This window comes from Aplysia californica, unplaced genomic scaffold (assembly GCF_000002075.1).
Source record: "Aplysia californica isolate F4 #8 unplaced genomic scaffold, AplCal3.0 scaffold00051, whole genome shotgun sequence".
Classification (NCBI taxonomy): Eukaryota; Metazoa; Mollusca; class Gastropoda; order Aplysiida; family Aplysiidae; genus Aplysia; species Aplysia californica.
Window position 1 is genome coordinate 1,017,523 of NW_004797321.1, and position 25,000 is coordinate 1,042,522.

The following is a 25,000-nucleotide window of genomic DNA, read 5'->3' on the forward strand; positions in this document are numbered from 1 at the left end:
CCTCTTATTTCCGTAGACTGTTGGGTGCCATATATACAGATGTCTGTATCTCCTTCTCCCCACCATTTGTTCTACTCTCTAACAGCAACTGTGCCAATATTTAGTACGTGTTGCATTGTTTTGGTTCATTCCTTGGGCAAGCTTCACATCCTGCCTATTCCTCCAATCCTCACACATAAAAATGTATATTATTATATATATGTGTATTATTTGACGTGTCTCCTACTCCTTTTTCTGTCTAGAGGGGAGTCACGTTTTGAGACACTTTATTATATTGATATGTGCATCTCTAAAGAGACAGTACAGTTGTCTGCCTTTGTACGTTTAAATTGTATAGTTGGAAAACAAACTGTCATATGACAAAAACGTGTGTTTGAGCGAAGTGTGCCTTTGTATGGTGTCGGTTTAAGTGGAAACTACTGTATGTAATGATGAGAATTTTTTTTTAAAACGTGATTCTAAACACATGTGTGTTAAGTTTTGCTATGAATTTGAATGTGCTAATGAAAATGACTTTGAATGTGTTGATTAGATGAGTTTTAATTTGTCAATGAAAACAGAATTTAAAAATTTGTCAATTAGGTGAGTATGAATGTGTTAATGAAAATGAATATGAATGCTTTCATTAAAATAAATCTGAATGTACTTATTGGAATGAATTTGAATATGGTTGCTTACATGAGAAAGAATAGAATGAGTTGTTGATGTTTTCTGTCTTTGCTGTTAGACATTTTCATTGGGTTTTTTCCCAATATTATGGATCAGTAGAGAGAATGATTGAATCGTGCCTTCATCTATTGTGTCGAATCTTGTGCCTTTTGCAATTTTATCTTCCATTAAGCTTAGTTTGGGTATGAACAGAGAAGCACATGGACCAACAGGATGATGGCAACTTTGTGCTGAGAAAAGGTAAGACAGAAGGATAGAAATAACAAGGAAAGAAAAGGATTCGAACCTACCAGTGACATCCTCCTACCATCCACCCTCTGTCTGTACCTGGTAAGATCTTGAAAGTTTGGCACTCAGACCAATGCCTTGAGAGCATAAATAATGTAATGGTAAATGATACGTTTTGCTTGTGACTTCGCAGCAGCAAAGCACACAAGGATGTCAGTGTCCACACTGATGCTCAACACTCAAGTATCTTTCTTTTGTTTTCTTCATTTCGTTACTTTTGTCAATGTTGCTGGTTATACTCGTTTGTATTTTTTTGGGAAAGTTGTCAGCTGTGCTTAAAAGCGGACCGTAAATTGAGCCGCTTGTTAAATGTTGTACTAAATTTCGTATTTCTGATGTCGGTTGAATATAAATGTCATGGTTTAGAGTTAGTCATACAGATAATGTCATAGTTTATAGATACATGTAGTAAGTCGAATATATATTATAATGTAACCCAATTGAGCACCATTAAACAATATTATATCTTGAGAAATGGATACCACCACCACCCCTCCCCATAGTAAGTTTGATTTGAGTACAGAAAAGTGGCTCAATTCACGAACCCCAAGAAGGCAGTGAGTTCAGTTCACTGGTGGTGTAATTGGATTAAAGTGGCTACGTTTACTGACGACATTTTTTCAGTTTTTAAAGCAGATTAACTTTGGTTGTTTTTTTTTCTCCAGTTATTCTGATCATTGTTTTAGCTAAACTCTAATACAGAAGAGGCTCATTTTAATCGTGTAGTTTGAGAAGAATGAATTTAAAGGTTTACGAGTGCGTGCGGTGTTGTCAATGCCTTTTCTCAAATGTAAGTCTTATTTTCTGAGTTGTTTCCGTTTCACTTTTATACTACACACAATGTAGTGGTTTGTGTTCATATTGCACGTATATCATCAGTGTTATTTTCTAAACGTATTTATAAGTCCATTAAAAATTATTTTTCAGGAGAGTGATAATGTGGTTAAAATAGAATGTAGTTCTATTGATCAAAGGTTCATTATAATTTACAGGTAATCATTGGGGAATCCTGTGCTGAGGCAAATAAAAGGAAACATGGAATAAGAACATTTATTCTTTTTTTTTATTTATTTTTTTTTAATAGTAAAGGGTTTTACGGCGCTCGCAACTGCATAAGGTCATATGAGCGCCAAGGGGTGGGTGTCAACTGAGAAGTCTTTACAGGGAATCAGACTTATTCTGCTCACCTCTCTAGCTTCAACAGCACAAGGTCTGCTTCGACTATCAAGGCTCCCCGGAAATAGCGGGTCACAAGAGAGTGACAAACATACAAAAGAAGTAGAGGAAAAATGACCATAGGATTAGGAAAGAAAAAGGAGCTGTTCCCTATTGTAGATCAGGCAGTTATGAGCGTGACATGATGAATCAGCCCATTTACAACTCTACTGTACTTGAACGAGAAATGTCCCCCCTTTCGGAATGGCCTAAAGACACTACAGTCAGTGGCACTACCGCGGGGGGTAAAATTTCTTTGTTAATGCGTTTGGAAAACTACACAAAAGAGATACAGTGGACTCCGCTTAAACAGAAATCTGCTGGACCGTTGCGATTTTTCCAGATTAGCCGTGTTTTCAGTTTAGGAGGTTGCTCAGCTCAAAAAAAGACAAAAAAAGGTTTTATTCTCTTTTAATTTATCACTGCTTTCGGGATAACCACCTTCGGTGTAAGCGGACTCCACTGTTTATGATATATCAAACATTTGTGTGTATCATGATGATGACATCATACCTGAGAATTGTCACCAGGCTTATTGGATGTTCAACATATTATGTAAAGGAATGATATGTATCATAATACTATGTGTATTGCCACCCATGTTCTTTTAGATGTTTGTTTTTCATGTTTTGTCAATTGTACATCTCCTTTGCTCCTTGTTTCCCCGTTTTTCACTGCTCAACTCATTTTTTCCCTTTGTACTTCCTTCCCATCACATTTCACCATAGCTTGGAGTGTAGCCATATTTTTTTTTTTTTGTAAACTGAATAGAACAGGCAAACTAACTTGGTATGCTAAGTGTATTTTGTTTTCTCTTGTGAGAAAAAATGCTAGGTTTTGCTCAATAAATGTTGGGTTAGCAATAAATCATTCCGGTGATGATATACATTAACTACCATCAACATTTCAAGATGCAATTCCTCTACACAGTACATTAATTTGTACCGTCTTGATAAGAATGCATGGGCAGCATAAAATTCATCTTGTAACCACTAATTAAATTTACACCATTTTGCTTACTGATACTAGTTTATGTTGTAAGCAATTTTAATTTTCCTCGAGTGTTGTCCTCATTCAAGGCCTGTCATTCCTTCCTGGTAGGTCAGCACTTGAAGACTTGTATGTCATATGATGTGGATTTGAATAAATGTTTGCAAGTACAAATAAATCATATTTTTTTCTCATCAATTGCTTTGCGAATTTCTTGCATATGAAGGTACAAAGGTGTGCCAATAACTGCAGGATTTCTTTTTAGGAGGGGGGGGGTGGGGGGGGTGTTGTTTTGTCAGACTTTAAACACTTTTCAGCCCGTCACCTCATTTGCCCCCCCCCCTCCCCTGGGATCCTGACTTTTTCTGCAGCTTTTCTACTGCTACTCCTTGGTTCCGTCTTACTGCTGTCTTTCAGCTACACCCCTGATATTTATTGTAGGAAAGATCTACACCTAGTCTTCTCGGACAAAGACGAAAATTCTCGGAGGTCCCGTGTGCAAGTTGGGCACGTTAAAGGTCCCTTGGGAGTCCAAAATCGATGAGTAGGCTTAGGCCGCAACCAGGGCAAAATTCAAAATTTCCTACCAACTGAAAATGTTTAACCCTATCCATACGTCGTGTTTTATTATCATATCCATACGACGTGGAAAACTCTGTGCCACCACTTTCCAAAGAGGAAATTTACTCGTTAATCCGACGCGTACGCTTTGCATAGCAGTCTGTCAAAATGATTTTTTGAGAAATACTGAAAGTTTCAAAGAGATCTAGAGACTAGAGGTATTCTAAAATGTGAAGACTACAACCCCGGTGAGGTACAAATGACCCCAGGGCGTACAGATAGGGTTAATGTGTCCCACGCGCTCATGACCTTATGCAGTTGCGAGCACCGTAAAACTTACCCAAAAAAAAAAAATTTTTAAAGACTATTCCCTGCAGAGTATATCACACTTTCTGTGCCAGGATACCAGCCTACTGTACTAAGTAATCCACAGAACCCACTGATGGTTTTAATCTGTGAAATATACAAAAGTTGAATGAAATAGCTCCTAAGAATCCACATCTGTGGTGTGGCAATTAGACTCTCCGCTGTTTCATGTTGAAGAGATCTAAGCTCAATTCCTAAGTTGGGAGAAAATTTTTATCAAGCACCTGTCTTTCTGTTCGCAGCCCAGGTTATCCTAATGATGTAAGTGGGCAGTTGGTGGGTGCTCGTTCTTTCCTATCAAACATGTGTATCTTATTATCTATCGTCCCTATCTGTCCTCCTTTCTTGTGTTTGTTACTCTCTTGAGACACCTCTAACCTTTGGTACTTATATGATCTAATTGTGTTGCAAGTGCTGTAAAACACTTGTTAAAACTAAGCTAAAACATAATGTAAATTGGTCGCTTTTAAGAACGAGCGGGGCTAACCCAGATTTCAGGGTGTCCAAAAATCTTGACCTACACCAAAATTGGGCTTTGCCCTACCTATTGGAGAAGTTTGGTTTCATTGGTGTGTACATTTATTTGGTTATAGAGAAAACTCTCCTTATCTTTTAAAGAAACGGAACAAGGGGGAAAAACTTTACCTTTGATTTTCTAAAAACAGCAATTTTCGGGATAGCCCCCTTCTGCTTCAAAGCGACCAATTGTGTCATTGGGGGCGTAAAAAATGTCTAGGCATTTTTTAAAAACTACATGGGCATCTCTCCGCAAAACGTCGGAGCTTGCTTCTGTCCTATAGGACTAAAGGTAACAGCCGTAACATGAAAGCCCTACTTGTCAACTGGCTCTGTATTATTTTTTCCTGTACTGGTGAAAGGGTTTTTAAAATATGCGTAAACATTCGACAAATACAACACACAAAACAAAGGGGTGATTATTTTGACACATCGTTTTAATTCCATCGCAATGCATGATATATTTATGTAAAGTCTAGCATGCCGAAGCCACCACAGAAATATCACAAAACATTTCTGAAATACTGTGAGAATACTCAGGGCTAGAAAATGGACATTTCCACACACTCGTAACCAAGCCCATCTTGCACATAAAATGCCCCACAAAATTCATTTATATTCAGCAAACATTTCCAAGTCATGTCAGTTCATTAAGCTGTACATCCAAAATAATTTTTGTTCAGCCTCAGGGGAAACCATACGTGATATACAAAAATACCTACATACAATTTACAAACACATCCAAGCGTAACAACAAATGAATCCATACGTACAAACACTGACATACAAACAAACACACTTGCCAGGAAACTCACCACAAACTAAGCAAACTTCATGTGCAACCCCCAAAACGTCTCTCAACCATCATGCCAAGGTATCTAAAACAGTGACAACTTCTGCTCATTGTCTTCACTGCCTTTTCTGATACGATAATAAGCTCTTTGATTACAAAGCAGGTCTGGCAGTGAAAGGGTTAATTTACTTTCCTTGTACAACAAGTTGTAGTCATTCTCCCTACATGTATTCAACAAACACAAATGTGAGGCACCGTGGGGAAATCGGGCGCTCGTCAAAATAACGAAATCGGAGAAACAAGCATTTTTCTGCCGGTTAGGAAATTTTTTCCGAATTTTTGTTTTTTGGCTCAACTTTTATGTCCATATAAAAACATATATTTCCATTTTAATTTTACTGAAAAATGTAGATTAAAGGAACAAAATATGTCATTTTTCAGTTTTCAAGGACTCTTCAGGATCTGAAGATACCAAACCTTGGCGGTCATTTTCTCGCTAATTTCATCACTAAAACTAGGCGACCTCACCTCCTTAAATTTGCAGACATCTTGACTTCTATTCAAGATAGATGGGTATTTTTTCACTGAAAGCAAAACAAATGAACAAGCTATCAGATCATACCAATAACTCCGCATGCCCAAAAATTGACGAACCCCTGATTTCACCGCGTCGTGAAACAAATATTACATCAGTGACATCGTATTTCCACTTACATATGTTCTTTACATCTTGAAGCTAGTTACAAGAATCCAATATTGCCGCAACAACACTTTCTTTCTCTCCAAATAAGATACTTTGTGTACTGAATACATTTGTATTTTCTATTATGGTATGATGATAAACTGACTGAGTATGTATGTAATCATGTCCTTTGTCAAATTCAAAAACAAGACAAGTTGTACAAAAATACATTCGGCAGCCCTTAATTAAAACAGGAGCATGTACAATGCATACATTAACCATGAAACAAGTGATGATTTTACCAGGTAAAAGTCAAACTGGCCGCAGTAGCAAAAATAAATGATGACCACTTGTCACACTAACTACAATAACACGGCACACCTCTCATGTATACAATCGTTCATCTGTTTTAGTAACGAGCACAGTGAACCAAGAATGGCTATACTATACTATTTGGTGCTAGGAAAAAGCAAGACAGACAGAAATAAAAGAAAGAGAGGGATAGTAAAGAAGTAGGATCTACCAGTGGCACCCTCCAACACTCATGATGGCTAACAGCAGTCTATGTCTGCTCATAAATTTATGTCAGACCACGAAAAAAAATTCAACACATCAACATTCTGGTGACCGTTTAAATCCTATTGCAATCCTTATAGATCTAGTTCTGTTTGTTTGGGAAGCAAAAATAGCCTGTAAAAATAGAATAACAATGGTTGTTGGTATATACAGTAGAAAAGTAAAACAAAACTCCTCTGTGAAACGTAAAACCCTGCTACCCCCAGGAGCCTGGGGTCAACCCCATTTATATAGCATGGGTATGGGACAGATGATACAAGATCATCTCTCTCTCTCTCTCTCTCTGTCACTCACTCTCTCTCTCTCTCTCACACACACACACACACACACACACACAGAGAGAAAAACATCTCTCTCTCTCTCTCTCTCTCTCTCTCTCTCTCTCTCTCTCTCTCTCTCTTGTAAATGGTATCCATTTCACATCTGGGTAACCAGATCATGAAAAGTGTGGTTCTGTTTTTCTTTATTTTGTTATAAGTCAATGCAGAAAGGAAAACAAAAACACTTTTTGATCAAAAAATCATGAAGATATATAAAATAACAATTACATGTCGTGTTCCCGTGTAAGAAAAAGTGAACAAAAGAAGACTGAAACTGAAAAGAAAGAAAAAAAGACGGAAATCCACAAAGTTCAAGAACACAAGCTAAAGAACTATGTTTACAATCCAGTCAGTCATCTAGAGACTACCTCTGTTTTAGTTCTAGCTTTAGTAAATACTTTACAGCACTTGTAACACAATAAAGTCATATAAGTGCCGATGATTTGAGGTGTTACAAGAGAGTAACAAACACAAAAAAAGAGGAGGAGAGATAAAGATGATAGCTGTTTGAAAGAAGAAAAGAAAGAGCAAACCCCAACAGAGCACTCGCCAACCACCCACACACCTCTATTTAAACACAGTCCAAAACAAGGAAGTCCATGTATGTGCAATAATAACTTAACATGATGCATAGATGAAGACAGGCAAAGGAAAGAAAATGGATGGCATGTAAAAATGGCAAAGTAAGGATTGTAAAAGCTGTACACTCTCGTCGACACACTTTAGGTTATGTAGGAGGCGGGCTACTCTCACCCTGGCTTAGTGGAATACAACATCCCAGCAGATAGCGATGTAGAAATGGCAAACTAGGACGACAGACCTCATACAAATTCCACCACATAATAAAATATACAGCAAAAGCACCAGGACAGAAAGAGATAATAGAGAGAGAATGACCAATTTGGGGAGGGGGAGATTGTCAAGACAGCGCAGAAGTTGTAATAAGCCAAGTACAAGTACTTGCTAACAAAGGATAAAATTATTCTAGCATAAAAGGCATAGCGCTTGATCTTAGAACAGTCTGATACGGATAAATGCATTTTCCTGCAGACTAAGGTCAAAACTGAACATCTGAACCAAGCCATTAGGTCTACATGAGGAAATACAACTACACTTACAGCCGTAGAACTGCAGGATTTATTTCTACATATACTGTGGACTTTATTTGAAATAAACTCTGATTTAATTATTATATGATTATTACCTTCTCCACACACACTCCACTCCTTCCCCCCACAAACTAGAAATAGTAGAAATGTTCATTTGATTGACTTGAAGCACACACAGCACAACATTCCTGTTTGAGAACAACACAGAACTTAGGACCTCAGAATACCCAGTTTCTACATCACGTACAAAAACATACATACAATTTTTGTTTTCTCTCCCAAGTTTTCACACAATCTTTTCTTTCCTTTTGCACAAATTCTGTAAAAACAAAAACATACAGAATGGGCATACACAATATATCTCTGATGATCTTACAGCAGCTGAACAGAGAGGATGTATCTAACAATAATAATCACACAACGATCCCTCAGATCTTTCTCAAAACCCTCTGTTACTTACAAAACCAAATATAAATAGGCTCTTCTATTACTCAATATGGCACAACGAAATCTACAAACAATCTCCATACGAACAAACATAAACCGTAAGTTCATGAGATAAAACTAAACAAGATCCCCTGGTAATTGAAGGCAAAAAAAAGCCCATTCCCCACCTTTCTTCCCCACCAAAAAAATATGGAAACCAAACTCTTTTCAAGCCAGACAGGTTCCTCGGATTCATTCTTAACATCCATGCCGAAACCGCTTCCTTCAACAGGAGCGCCCGTCAAGTGGGTCGTTAATATGACAGGTTCCAGGCCTGGCATTGACCACTACCATCCAATATAAATCATTGAACAAACTTACATTTATACAAAATTATGAGGAAAGGAAACTCAAACCTGATGAACAAAGAAGGAAAATTTCTCCTCACCATCTGTGAAACTGCTTTGGTTAATGTCTCCATTATTTCAATGTAGCCTCTCATAAACATGAAAAACTGCAAGCACAAATGGAAGCGAGGAGGGGGGGGATTAAGTACAAGATATTTTTTGCAATGATTTCAAACATCAAAAATAAACATGAAGACTCATTTCTCCGCAGCCAGCAAGTTCCTCACACTAAAAAAAATGAACATATCATAAACCTTGAAAACTCTTCAGATACGAACGTAAAGAGCTACATTTTTGTACAAAGGCTGGTGCAAAATAAAACAAAACTCAAAACAGTGCAGTCACACCTCTCATGCTTCAAGGGAAAGATATCAAAACCACAAATGCTGATTGCACAAGAATAAACTATAACAACAACAAAATTTAGAACATAAAGATTGAAAAAATGTACACCTGACAAAATAGGCAACAACTGTCATAGCATGATAATAATAATAATAATAATAATAATAATAATAATAATAATAAATAGCATTTGTATAGCGCATATCCCCGCTCAACTGCAGGCTCTATGCGCTTTACACTATATTATTACCCCAGCAGACCACAGAACACTCCATTCTCAGCTTCCCGGGAAGCATACAGTGCGAGCAGCCGATTAAGCGCTCAAACACTGACAAACTGACAAGATCTTTCGCTGTCTATAGCCGAGTACCCATTCCCACCTGGGCGAAGTGAGGAAAATTCCACCTGTAAATACGAATCAGGAAACAAGGTGTATGAGAGTAAATGTTGTGAGTGATTGTATTTTCGCCGACAGCAAATGATGAGAACAGAAGCAAACAAAAGGTATTTTCAGGACAGTGAATACAAAAACCAAAGGCGGCCAGCATCATACTTCCACGCTATCAAAGATCGTAGCAGAAAAGAGAAGGAAAATAACCATTGAGTAAGAGCTGGAAAAGAAAAATGCTGACAAACACAACAGATGGAACGAAAAGAAGAAGGACCTATCAATGACATCCTCCAACCACCTGCATCAAAGACTGTAACGAAGACAATATAAGCAATTCAGACAACAAAAAAGACATTCATTTATGAAAGATGAACAATAATTTCTCCATCATAAAAAAGCAAAATAATATAGGCACAAACCCAGTGCAAGCCCACACAGTGCACAGATCGAAACAAGAAGCATGTATATATATTTTTAATATTATGTTGTCAAAGGTTTCCATGAAATTACTGAAGTGCTCAGGACATGTAGGAATTATCCCAGAGATGGAGAAAAGTGTTTGTTTATGCTGTAAACTGTTGCATGTTTCAAATAAAACTGAAGTTGGTTTATATGTGCTGCAAGAAACGGTTTGGTTTCTTGTCTCTATGGGCTTAGGCTGGAAAGGATGTGCAGAGTAAGAGAGACAGAGAGAAAGCAACAGACAGAGAGAGAGAGAGAAAGCAACAGACAGAGAGAGAGAGACAGAGAGAGACAGAGAGAGACAGAGAGAGAGACAGAGAGAGAGAGAGAAAAGGAGAAACAGAGAAAGAAAGAGGAGAGGGGAAAAGAGCCTATTCAAGTTGAAGGTGTCCCCATCCCATCAGCCCTGTTCCCATCACACAGGAATCAAACATCAATGTCCTACTTCTACTTCACAACATTTTCACCAACATTACTTCAAAGAGGCATCCCTCGGTACCCTGTCAAGACACTGGCCAGAGACCAAAAATATTCTCATATGGCTGAGGTAATGAAGCCTAAACTAAAAATATACAAACCAGTAACCAATATTATCCTAGTCAGAACACAATCGCCAAAGTTGTTTGGGTTTGGGGTTTTTTCAGATTACTAGATATTAGTGGTAAAAAAGCTGGTTACCCATTTTGTTTTCTCAATACAGCAGGATTTTGTTTTCGGTAACAAGAATTCAGTTATTGAGACATTTTCCCTGTAGCTCAGTTTATAGAGTCGACTTGGGTGAACAGTTCTTCTTTTTTAAGTTTCATTCCTCAAAACAAAACCAAAAAAAACCAACCTCGGCAGTTTTGATAACCACTACGATATAATACACAATACTGGAATCATAATTTAGCTCTATTGACTTTCTCTTAGAACTCTATTGTTCAGAAAACTTTCTTCCCTAACCGCATTTAAACACAGGATTCTAAAGGCATTTAAATGAAGCATAATATATGCATATTTAAAAACAAAAAACTTTCACATCAAACATGAAAATCAAGAAAAGATGAACTGCGTACTATTTACCCGTCTTTGGTTCATGAGTTCAGCAGTTTCACACCCGAATAGTTCAGCACATAAAGACCAGAACAGTCTTCTCACGGCAGGCTTTTCTTACGGCATTCTAAGAAATCAATTACAATCCCCCTATGATACATGTAATCGTCAGAGACAATGTTATATTGTCCCGCTTAATATAAGACCCAAAGTGTGATTTAACTGTGACATTTTAGTTAAGGTTTGAGTGAAGAGAGAAATTTTAACACCAAAAAAAAAAAGGTCATCCACCATAGGGGAAAACCAAGACAAACAGAAACAACAGAGGGAAAGAAAAGAAATACATAAGACCGACCAGTGTTACCCAGTGACCACCCACTCTAGATTTTGAATCAAGACCCTAAATGGAAAAGAGAGGCACAACGACACGATAACTTAATAGTCAATCAGAGCAGGAAAAAAACAAGGCAGACAAAACGAAACCCCCAGAGAAAAAGAAGTACAATCAAACATGCCCAGACCGCCACATAATAAGACAACCACCTAAACAAACGACCACCTTGTGGGGTTTTTTTTTCTATAACATAATGGCATTACCTATAACAATAACCAATAAGCTGTCCAATGCAGCTGTGGCCACTATATATATATTTCATCATCAAATACTCTACAAAACCTGTTCAACACACCCATACAAATCTATCATCCCCTGATGGGTTGCCATTAATTTATGCATCAGTCCCTGACCCTGTGGATGAGCCATCATAATCTATTTCCTTGTCATTGCTGTTATTGTCCTATAAAATTAACCAATCACTGACCAAGCATGTTGTGAAGACTAGGTTTCTGATCCCTCCCACTGATTACCCACGTTAACTCAAAGGTAACATTTCCATGGGCCTTACGGCCACCTACAGTTAGGAACCTCAAAAGGGAATGGTTTGTTAGATTTTTTTTTCATCTGATCCTGCCTAACTTTGCCACCTGTCTAAGATGATGGTTACTTGTCTACCTACAATGGGTGGCCATCTTAGACAATTTCAAATGTAGTAGCTTCAACACTTCCATGCGGGCCAGTTTTCTTTCGATAGTTGAATATTAGAGCAAGTAAAAAAACTCAAACACACGAAAACAGGGCGAAAATAAGCATGAGCATAAGTTTGAATGTTCTACTCCATTCATTTGTACAAATTAAAAGGGACAATATATCTTCCTCCCAAAGTACAAGAACAAGTAACAATTTCACAAATGTCCTGTGGACAACATTCAACTATTTGTTTGTTTGTTTGTTTGAGAAAAGGGAAGCACATTGACACAATAATGGAAAAAGTAAGTCAGATAGACAGACAATCCAGAGGGAAAGTAAAGAAGTAATACACCAGTGGCACCATCCAACCACCAGCAGAGCTAATTATTTGACATGAAAGGACCGTTAGTTTCATTGTCTACCTCCACTAGAAAAAAATACTTAAAGAGGACAGAGAAGACCAGAGATACAGGAAACACAAGGACAATTTTACACAAAAACATTTTGCATATTTTCCTTCCCTATGGTCACTACCACTATAAAAATACATATCATTAACCTCACGTGAACTTGACAGAAGCAGAATATACATCAGAAAAGGGACTTTGATCACACATAAATGTTAAAGATCCAGTCCTCATGACCCAAAACAGCCAGAGGACACATCATTAAGACTGACTGAAACCAGAAACAAAAACAATAAATTACCAAAAGCACACACAGAAACCAGAAGTACACGAGTAAAAAAAGAATAAATATGTTACAAGCACTTGAATATTTGACCCTGATGTGAATAGGATTTTCACCCGGATCCACTGAGGTGAAATTGGACAGCAAATTCAAGCATATCACAGGTGGGACAATGGAAAGGAATAACTCTCAGTCTGAATTCAGGGGGATGGGTAGGTTGTGATAATAACATGATTCACAACACGAGTCACCAGACGATTTGACGACGTGTGGTTACAGGAAGTGTTACAAACAGCACAGTATTTGAGAGTACAGAGTATCATCTGCGCAAAGATTAAGATCTACCTAAATATTTTACTTCTCCTTTTTTCTTTTTCTTTTTCTACATCACCTTTATCTTCTCTTTCTTCTTCCTTGTTCTTCTACTCCATATCTTATCTTCTTTTTCTTTATTTCTTCTTCTTTTTCTTCATACTCAATACAATAACTTCCTCGGATGGGAATCACACTGACATCTTCTACATGCATCAATAAAGAGTCTAACAATTACACAACAGATACAGATCCATTCCCCTCCCCCCACCTCTGGTGTACTTGACTATGACTGCACGACGAGTCACAGCATCCCCTGCCCTTTCACCCACAACACAGCAACTTTTTTACTTTTTCCCCATTACACCCTGTCCTTTTTTCAAAGCCACTCCTAATCATTCAAACCAAAACACATCCCAACAAGTTTTTTCACTTTTCAGTAAAGTAGACACTAAATTTATTTTGACATTTGGCTCAGACCTATTCCATTTTAACTTCCGCTTATACATTTGTACCTGAGAGTTAATTTATAATTATTTTTTTCTTCCCCTGAGAGTGTGTCGCTAAAAACAAGTAAATATCACATGTCTGTGGCCGTTAAAAGAACGATAAATTGAGAAGAACAATGTCTAATGAGCTTTTAAAACAAAATGTCTTGAACATTCAATTTGAGCCAGATCAGCTGTAAAATGTTTTTAAAAGACTTTTCACAATGCATGACAAGAGTCACTGACTCAAGTTCCGTTTAGTTTGTTTTCCATGCTTTTATGTTCTCCCTAGAACTTGTACTGCATTCGCATATTAAAAACTCTCCTCATGTTCAGTTCAACACTAGAGGAGTCAAAGAGTCTTAGAAAGATGACCAGTACAGAGATGAACAGAAAATTCAATTCTTATACACTTTTGGCAACCGTGAAAATACTGTCAATGTAAATGTTTGCAATCAACATTTATCTTCATAGAATAGTTTATCTGCTAAAATATTTAGTATTAGAGTGTGGGGATATCTGGAATACTACAATAACTTTGTTCAGTGCATGTGCATTAAGTACACTGTATTGTACCTAAAGCTAGACTTGATCTGCATCAGTAAGCGTAATTGGTGCAGCATCAATTGTTTCTTCAGACTATCATTTTTAAGCTCTCTACTTACAGTATAGATGAACATGTTAAGTGACTATATGTCCCCCAAGGGCTTTACATGTATGTAGGTGCATGTGTGTGTGAGTGTTGGGGGAGGGGGGGGGAGAAGGGGAAGGTGAAGGGGAAATACTGGTAGGGTCTCAATCTGTGTGACAACTGGTCAGATGTGTAAACAACAAGCCACCCTTGCACAACCTTCTTCACGAAGTGCCAAGTCTGAATCAAACATTGGCAAAGCTGATTCACTATTCAATTCTAAGCTTGAATGCTCTTTAAAAAAATATTATTTTCTCTTGGTCTTTTCCAGTCGCCGATCTGCTCAAGTTCTCCTAGTAAGTTATTCTTGGTCTACAGATCCTATCCGTAATGAAGAAGTAAGACGAGATGAAAGGGAAAAGAAATTCAAAAGTAAAGGGAAGAGAAAACAGAACAGAGAGAGAGAGAGAGAGAGAGAGAGAGAGAGAGAGAGAGAGAGAGAGAGAGAGAGAGAGAGAGAGAGAGAGAGAGAAAGAGAGAGAGAGGATCTTCCAGCTCTGTGAGTACCATCAGCAATGATTACATCAAGCACAACAAAGTTTAAAATATAATTTAATATTATATATATAATTATATATATACATGTGTATATATATCTATATCCAAAGGTAGATGTCTGTACAAGAATCACCGGCGGCCTCACACAACTGTTGGCGAACAAAGAGAAAATCCCCAGCATTTCCTGAAGTGATGGAACTCTTGGAAAAAGAAGAAAACATTCAAATCTGCACGAGTCAGAAAAACACACCTTGCCCCGATGGACCTGGGCGCATACCTGCACGTTTCTGTGCAGTTAACGCACATCTCAGCTCACAGAGGTGTCAGTATATCTGGCAGAGGAGCTCAGGTGCTCCAGTACTGTAGGCCCAGGGTGGGGCGGGGCTCAAAGCATTAGATTATAAAACTTTTTAGGGTAGTACACAATGTGTATACTTGGCACTGATCAGTCTCGTAGGACTGACAAGATTGAGCATTTTCAGTCCTAAATGTCCTACCTAATCTGATTTCCATAAAATGTATATACCATCTTTATCTTTATATAAAAACTTCTAGTTAAAACAATACCCTATTGACAGTAAAATAACCAGATAGTTAGTCTGAGTAAAGAGAAGCACACCAACACAATAATGGTCATTAAGTGTAGGGTAAATGAAAGCAAGAAAGTTTCAGGCCACAGAGGGAGAGGGAAAAAAAGTAGGACATACCGCTGATGCCCTCCAACCACCACCTGCCCACGTAGGTAGTGTGAAAAAGAAATAGAGGAATAACGCCTCGCGTAACAAGAAAAATAACTTCTAAGTACACTCCACAAGTTCCATCACCGCATGAAAAATGACAAGTGTCATCTCGCCTCCCGAAAACCTTTCCGTCTTATCCGACTTCTGAGGCACAGACTGTCTTGAGTTGAGTTTATTACTAATCAGAGTGCACAGTCAAGATATCACACAAATGTTTAAACAAACAGTTTCTACATACACACACGGTAACTGCACTACCACAACACATGACAGGAGAACAGCTAGGGGCTAGGAATCATCTCCTTCACAGAGAAACTGTATGACTTTCTGAGGGAGTGGAAGGGCAGACAACAGGTGCTGGGGTGTGGTCTGTAAGATGAGGTCACGGCACGCATTCTGGAGGGAGCTCACTGTGGGCAAATATAACAGTGTGGACAATTAGTACAAATTACAAACATATACAAAAGGAGATTCTTTTTATCTGCTAAAAGAAATAAGCAAACACCAAAAAACCTACGCTGGCTCCATTTCACCTTGAGAAGATAAGATAAGATAAGATACATCTTTATTGTCCAGATCCTGGCACATTGAGTCCACAAGAAAGACCACAAAAGAAACCCTTGTTTGTTTTAGTATGAGTTTTACGGCACTTGCAACAAAATCAGATCATACAAGAGTCAAAGATTAGAGGTGTACCAAGAGATTAACAAGCAAAAAAAAAAAAAAAAGGAAGAGCGATAAAGACCAAGATGTTTGGGAAAAAGACGAGGCAAACCACATCAGAGCACCCGCCAAACGCCAACAGGAAATAAATTATATTTATGTAAGACATTTTGTTCATTTGCAAAAAAGCAATGTAAGCAAACACCCAAAAACCTACATTGACTCCATCTCACCTTGTGAGAATCACAGGGGAAACTCACAGGCAAGAAATACAGTAATGTATAAAACTACAATAAAAAAAAACTAATGTATGATAAAAGATTCTAGTAACTATTTGATATTTGTTAGTTTGAGCAAAGAGAAGCACTTCATCACAATAATACTCATTTACTGCAGAGAAATGTATTGCAAGGACAGAAACAACAAAGGGAAAGAAAAGCCTCAAGAGCTGTCAATAAGGCCACCCATCCACCTACAAATTATACTTATTGACAAGAAGCATGAAGCAAGCATTCACATACACCTCCACAAACATGTTTTAATAGTCTGCATTGCTAGGTTAAAAAAAAAAGCATAAAAAATAGCCAAATCATTAAATTGTAATTTATTTCCACCCAAATCAACACAATTTACACTACCGTGTGTGTGTGTGTGTGTGTGTGTGTGTGTGTGTGTGTGTGTGTGTGTGTGCGTGCGTGCGTGTGGGTGTTTGTTTGTTTCAGTAGAGGTTTTACGGCGCTCGCAACGGCATAAGGTCATATGAGCGCCAAGGGGTGGATGTCAACAGAGAAGTCCTTACAGGTAATCAGGCTTACTCTGCTCACCTCTCTAGCTTCAACACCTCAAAGTTTGCTTCGACTATCAAGGCATCCCTGAAATAGCGAGTCACAAGAGTGTGACAAACATACAAAAGAAGTAGAGGAAAATGACGATAGTAAGGATTAGGAAAGAAAAAGCAGCAGTTCCCTGTTGCAGTTCAGGCAGTTATAAGCATGACATTGATGAATCAGCCCATTTAAAATTACAATTCTACTGTGCATAAGAACATGGATTTCCAAGATATTTCGGGACAGTACATGACTCCGATGTGAGAGCCAACATCGGTGGCCAGAATAAGTTTTTTGGCTGCTTTGAGAGAGGGCTCCTCTCCCTCAGTTCCCCTTTGGGAATGGCCTAAAGACACTTCAGTCAGTAGCACGCCCCACTGGGGGAAGGAGTGTGTGTGTGTGTGTGTGTGTACCTTTATGCATGTGTATCTACCCATGCCACATATATCACATATAACCACATGTGCATATAACCCTGGAAAAAAGCTTGTAAAAAGTCCCACCCCCAGATCATTACCTTTGTAGAGCTCTATGAGGCGAATCTGCTTAGTAGTACCGTAGACATCGACGACCGCATACAGAGGAGGGGAATCACATGTTAATGGAATCAGTTCATCACTGGGACCCTGGTCCTCTCCATTGATTATAAAATGCATGCGTGCAAAGTAGCCAGTCTCGTCGGGACAGTACATGACTCCGATGCGAGAGCCAACATCGGTGGCCAGAATAAGTTTTTTGGCCGCTTTGAGAGAGGGCTCCTCTCCCTCAAACGCTGTGGAGGAGGATGAGGATGAGGGAGTTGAAGAGGCGGACTGGCCGTTAGCGTGGTTGCTGGCGAACGATGAACGGAAGAGAGAGTAAGACGGCTGCAGCATCGAGCGACGAACACGCCCACACGCTGTGTTGATGACCTCACCCGTGCCCAACACGGAGGAGTAGGAGGACTGTAAGGAGGAGCGCGCCCGGTCTGGGCTGTAGTACTGGAGGCGGTTGCGTGACTTGGTGACGGCCGACACCCAGCACCGGCCCAGCTGGGCCAAGTCTGGCAGTGCATACTGAGGGAGGCCGTTGGTCTGCTTAGCTGGGTCAACCTGTCACAAGACATGAAGGTAACATAGTCTTCAATGTTTTTAACAAGGGTTTTGCAGCACTTGTAAACAAAACTAGGTCATACAAATGTCAAATATTTGTGGAGATACAAGAAAGTAACAAACATAAAAGGAGGACAGATAAGGAGGACAGACGTGTGACAGGAAAGGAGCAAACCACACCAGACCACCCACCAACCACCCACTATGTCATGAACCATAAGGCCGGTCCCAGAGTGGCTCTGTAGGCCTGACCTGTAGCTCGCCTGGCTCGCACTGTGCAAATGAATGTATACATTATCGTGTGTTTAAGCAGCGTCGCTGTGTCATCTGTTTTTTGTCAGCTGAGCTGCGCGATGCGTCAGACGTGCTATTCAACAGTGTTGTAAAAATGGCGGACATGTGTCGCCTTGCTTCGTGTTTATTTTCGACTGAAACTCTTCACAGATCATCAAAATCAATCAGAAGTAAGTATTATTAGGTGCTTTACTATTATATATTGATGCTAGCATCAACACTTGGCCACAAAATCACCCAGAAATGCACTTTATCATACTTTGAAACTTTGAATCCAGAGGTTGACCTAGTTTCGACTGTTGTCGTAGGCCTAGGCCTAGACCTAGGTGTGCTTCTCTAGATTCTAGATCTAGATCTAGATCTAGCCTTGCATTACCAATGTAAACTATCGCCGCGCGCAGCTGCAAGTGTGTTTGTGTGTGGTGTGTGTGTGTGGGGGGGGGGGGCTGCACTTGGCACGTGACGTTAAGAAGAGTTGTCCCGTCTTGGCATAATTGGTCTTGGATTACACAGTACCTAAATATAGCAAGGCAGACCCGTCAGTTGCACACCTACACATGTCAACTCCCTGTGCGGCTGTGCTGAGACGCAGTGAGTGTGCCTAGCGCTCGTTGAGACACGGGCGCCAACCCACAGTACGGCTGTGCTGACACGCACACGGCGTGCGCCAGGCGAGCTACAGGTCAGACCTACAGAGCCACTCTGGGACCGGCCTTATAAGGACCACCAAATTGAGATGAGGATGGCATTATTAAATCTTGAAGCTACAAAAAGGTCCTGTACACTTTTCTCTCATTGAAAAAAAAGACAGCAAAAGAGGAAGAGGCAGACCAAAATTAATAAATTTACTGAGAGAAATTGAACAGACGGGTGATGGGGAAAAGACCAAGTAATCTGTTTTTTAGAGAGTATATATGAGAAGGGAAACGAGTGGTGATGGGTCTGTCTCTTGAAGGAGGAGAAGGAGGACGAGGAAGAGGGGGAGCACATGGCTCACCAATTGTGTCATGTAATAACAACATATCTCAAGTGTGAAGAGAATTTCCCACAAACAGTTTTGACTTTGATCTGGGCATTGTGTAAAACCTACCGCTCTCTTTTAGCCCCTGGAGCCCTAATCATCCCCCCCCCCCCATCCCATATCTTATCTTACAGAACCTGTGCACCACAGCTCCTGTGAGTCCACTGCTTTATATACACCACTGCACATTGAGGTGAGTGTTTGATGTACAGAAGAAAAGAAAACATAAGAAAAGAAAAGAAAAGAAAAGATTAGACAAGGCAAGACAAGACAAGACAAGATAAGATAAGCTAAGATTAGATAAGTTATAGTAAGAGTTTTACAGCACTTGCAACACAATAAGATCAAATAAGATCAAATAAGATAAGATACATCTTTACTGTCCAGATCCCGGCACATTGGTTTGGTGTTTCACCACGTACACACATACACATACACGCACACACACACACACAAAAACGCAGTGTGCTTACACTCACAAACAAGCTTACAGTCATAAGTATAATATAAATGAACAGTAATTTCACCTATTCGTACACCCTGGGGGTAATTTTGTACCCCCGGGGTTGTATTCTTCAAATTTTAAAATATTTCTAGTGCGAAGATCTCTTTGAAACATTCAGTATTTCTCAAAAAAACATTTTGACAGACTGCTATGCAAAGCGTATGAATCGGATTAACGAGCAAATTTCCTCTTTGGAAAGTGGTGGCACAGAGTTCCCCACGTCGTACGGATACGACAGTAAAACACGACGTACGGATAGGGATAAACAATAATATTTGGGTTCAATGGGTCAAGCCTCTTTTTTGTAGGCTCTCCATCATAACATTAGTTTCAAATTTCCCAAAACAAAAGGGGTCACATTTCATCAGACAGCTAAGAGTATGTTACAACATGCAAACCAAGTCAATCAGATTGTCCAAGTACAATAGAACAGGTATTAAGATGTAACTGGATGACCAGAGGATGACCATTCTGCCACTAAAGAAGAAAACACAGCTTGTTTCTGTTTTTCTCTATTTTTATTCAAGTAGTCAGTGAGTTCAGACTAACAATGTCACTGAGCTAACAATGTTACGTATGTCACTCAAATGGCTTTTAATTTTAGATGGGAGGTCATCAGGATGTGTCCTTGAGAACAACATAACACTCCCTCAAAAACAGAACCCTGAACTGTGGCGACCAGCAATGGTGTGTTGTCTGTATTGGTGTGGTATTGTTCATTGTGTAACATTAATTATTTTTAGGAATGAAAATATATTAAAGTATTTATATATATATAAATATAAATTTTATATATGTTAACATTGTTAGTCATTGTAAACCAAATTTCCCCGCAGGGATCAACAAAAAAAGACAGGAATTATTAATTTTTAACAGGCGATTTTATTCTCTGAAGTGCAAACCCTTCGATTTGAATCTAATATTGCAACCTTGATCACCAGGACCAACCAGTGACGTAAATCTAACAAAACCTTTGCCACTAAGAGCTCTTGATGAAACAACACTGAATTGATCACATCCAATTTCTGTCAGGCACTAGAGCCTAAAAGAATGAATTATAAGATAAAAATGATGAGTAAAACAGAACGAAAAAAAGGAACTTTTACCTCTGTGAGTCCAATCCTCATGTGTCCACTCCATCCCCGCTCTGTTTTCTCTATTTCTACGAGGAAGATTTCCCCTGGCTGGAGAGGTTTTTCACTGAACACAAGTGCGTGTGCAAAACTGACTTCTCGCAAAGCGACGGTGCTTCCTTGAAACAGCCGGATATTCTGCCCGTGAGATTTGTGGAACCTCTTGACGGGCATCTTTAAAGGTCACTATGGGGAAAATGTAAATGGTTAAAAAATGTAAAAATTGATTCAATCAACTATGAAAACAGAAAGACTTTAAGATTTCATTGTATATAAAAAGAAAAGTTCAAAATTCAGTTTCTAAGAAAACTGCAGAGTAAAAGAAACTTCAATGGGATAAAAGTTAAGGTCCTGTATTAAAATCTACAGATTGTAACATATGTCTCTCTCAAACATAAATTACTTCTTTGCACACTTGATACAAATTTACAAAAAGAAAACCATCACATCGCACTAACAAGTTAAGGACTTAAACTCCTTATCCCACAAGAAACCCAAGACTTGGCCCAAAAAAGAAACTTTTATTTAAACGAAGTGGCTGAAGAAATGTCCAGCAGACAGAAAGATCCCATGTGTTCATTAATTTACAAAAAAATTATAAAATCAATATTCTGCGAGTCATATATGAAGTCTGCACTTTAAATATAAACTTCTTCTAATGTCCACATAGCTCAGTCTGTCCCGATCCGACCACTATGGACCAAACCCTAAACAAAGACAACAAGTCTTACCTCACAGAACACAGATATCAAAGTTGACAAAGGCGATAAAGAAACACTAACCACAAATATGAAAAACTATTTTAAAGTCCTCTGCACATCTGGTCTATCTGACAGTCCAGGGGAGTTTATTTTAGTAGAGTTCAGTTTTACAACACTACTTGCAACACAATTAAATCATGGTGCCGAAGATTTAAAAATAAAATTGATACAATAGAGTAACAAACACGAAAAAGAAAACAGAGACATATAAGTTATAAGGACAAAACCTAGTCGTGGGTAGCGTTAATTGCGACAGAGTGACGCTGTGACAGCTAACGCGGCGTTAATTGCGACAGAGTGACTCTGTGACAATTCACGCGGTGTTAATTACAACAGAGTGAGTCTGTGACCAAAAAAAAAAAGAATTTAAAAAGAAAAAAAACAAACAAACACACAGACACACACACATGCACTCACATACACAAATACACATAGGCAGGGCTCCCCTTTATGCACAAATGTGCGTATATTACGCATTAAACCTGCAGATTACCCCCTTTAAGTTTTGATTGTGTGTGAGCTTTACTCTTTATAATTTCATTTCGGGGGTTTGCATACGCTTTCGTATTTTCAACAGAGCCTGGGAACAAAGAAAATGCTCAGAAGACTGGCAGAAAGCCATAGTGGTACCATTATGGGAAAAAAAGGGCAACAAACACAACTGCACAACATGTAGAGGCATCTCATTGTTAAACCACTCAGGAAAAATGTATGCAAAGATACTAGAGCAGCGCATACAACCTATTGTAGAGAGGAATCTGAGCAAAGCTCAGTTTGGATTCCAAAAGGGAAGAGGACGCACGGATGCCGTATTCGCATTACGACAGATATGCGAGAAAACAATAGAACACAACAAAGAATCCAACATCGTCTTTATAGACCAGGAGAAGGCTTTTGACAGAGTAAACCATACAAAACTCTGGAAGACACGTGAAAAGTATGGTGTCAGAGGACAATTGTTAGATAATGTCAGAGCTCTATATACCAACAGCAGAAGCTCAGTAAGAACGAAGGAAGGAAATAGAGACTGGTTCAAAGTAAGATCTGGAGTACGACAGGGATGCGTTGTATCTCCCCTCCTGTTTATAATATATATGGACACAATAACGCAAGAAGCAAACCAAAGCCCAGAAAGCCTAAATGAATTTCTGATCGCAGACGACCAATGTCTAATTCATCAACACCAACAAAGCCTCCAAAATCACACTACCGAACTCAACAACACCTGTGAGAAATTCAACATGAAAATAAGCACATCAAAAACAGAAGTTATGAAAGTGAACCGAAACCATAGTCCCCTGAACATCTATGTCAATAGTAAACAACTGAAACAGGTGAAAGAGTTTAAATATCTTAGCAGCACTTTTTCTGAAAACGAGTCTATAGACAGAGAAATAGAAATGCGAACTCAAAAAGCCAACGCTGTCACCTACCAGCTCGCACCCCTTCTATCTCATCCAAACATCTCCATGGACACAAAGAGACAGCTTATCACCTCAATATTCATACCAACATTATGTTATCAGTGCCAGACCTGGACCTTAAGCAAAACCCATGAAAGCAAAATCACTGCATGCGAAATGAAATGTCTCCGCAAAACCCTTAACATCATAAGGCAGAGAAATGAAGAAGTAAGAGCAGCTATCGGCACTGAGTCCAGGCTGCATTACATAGAAAGACAGAGGATAAAATGGTTTGGCCACCTGTTATGCATGTCACCTGACCAACCAGCCTTGAAAGCCTACAACACCAAGCACTCAGGCTAACACTCATGATAACATAAGAGGAAGGCCACGCAAAAGGTGGATCGAGGGTGTCAAGGAAACCCTAAGAAAACATAACATCACAACTGAAAGAGCTGCGGAGCTGGCCTACCATAGAAAACTGCATCTCCCCTTGACGCTTAACGGCAACAGAGGATGAAAAAGTAAAAGTAAAAGTAAGTAAGTGCATACGCTTTAAAATGCAGGTGGTGTGCGTCTGGCAATTTTCATTTCCCCTTTCTCTATCCCAAAGCCGAGTCAATGATTTGACAGCACGCCCACACACATGCTCGACAGTCACCTTCTGTGTCAGAAGAAGTCGACCTACTTATCAGCTGAGCACAGTTTCCGGCAGCACCGGCTGACTTCAGCACAGAAAGAAGCTCCGCCCACCTTCTGGTCACTCACATTTGCCGGTGTCGTGCCTTGAGTTTATCCCTGCCGTGAGATTATCCCCATCCTTCTTTAACACACTAGTAAACATGAATTGTCTACCATCGAAAGTCTGGAAAGACTGGAATGTGAACCCTGGGATGGCTCTGAAGAATAATGAATCAGTTTATTTTCTGAACCTGCCACTCATCCCTGCCCTAAATCTCAAGCATCCTGATTTTGATCGCGTGTACCCCGATTTTTTTTTGGTTTTTTGTTGTAGTGTTTTTCCGTCTGTTGGGCCGGATTATTATAAAATCTTACTCTGCCTTCTTTTCTGTCGTGGGAGACACTCGTTAAACTTTTTGTCAGCAGAAACTCTGAGCACTATTTTGCGAAATGTCTATGTCGAATTTTGTAGTTGACTCACCAAAAGTTGAATTGGATCTTTGCTCATACGTGATATTTCAACTATAATGGAAGTAGTATTGATTTGGCATTCCGACCTAAGACATTCTCAAGATCTACTTTCGCCAAACATGTTTTTTCCGAGTTCTGGTTTGTCGGGCCCGTCATCAAGACCCTTCAATAAAACTGTTTCAATCGTGCGTTAGCACCACGGGACAGGACTTCGGCGAGTGACTTCCGCGTGGGTTGGGGATCGTCCGTTGACGGGGTCGATTTAAGTTCAAGCACACCGTTAAAGCGTCTTTCTGGACGCTGGGAACACTTGGACTAGGAGACCTTGACGTGATACTTCAGGATAAAAAAAAATAAATAATGATAAACACACACAGGTGCGCGCGCGCACACACACACACACACACACGTGTGTGTGTGCAGCACGCATACCGCATACATACACATACATCACACACACATGCGCGCACAAAGGGAATATACATGGATATAATAATGAACACCCCTGGAAATTTTTTAAGTCAGCTTCACAGTGGTGACCTAGGTGATTTGT

The 25,000-nt window shown here is 39.3% G+C and overlaps 1 protein-coding gene across 1 annotated transcript in view; it reads right to left on the reverse strand.

The window, feature by feature from the left end:
• Positions 1–14,807: 14,807 nt before the first annotated feature.
• LOC101849593 (neuralized-like protein 2) overlaps positions 14,808–25,000 on the reverse strand; it is a 12,194-nt gene continuing 2,001 nt past the window's right edge. Inside the window, exons 2-4 of the mRNA XM_005092704.3 lie at positions 21,105–21,317; positions 17,605–18,178; positions 14,808–16,007 (exon numbers count right to left, since the gene is read on the reverse strand). Coding sequence (XP_005092761.1) covers positions 15,886–16,007; positions 17,605–18,178; positions 21,105–21,305 — 897 coding nt within the window. The 5' untranslated portion in view covers positions 21,306–21,317 and the 3' untranslated portion in view covers positions 14,808–15,885. The remainder of the gene's footprint in view (positions 16,008–17,604; positions 18,179–21,104; positions 21,318–25,000) is intronic.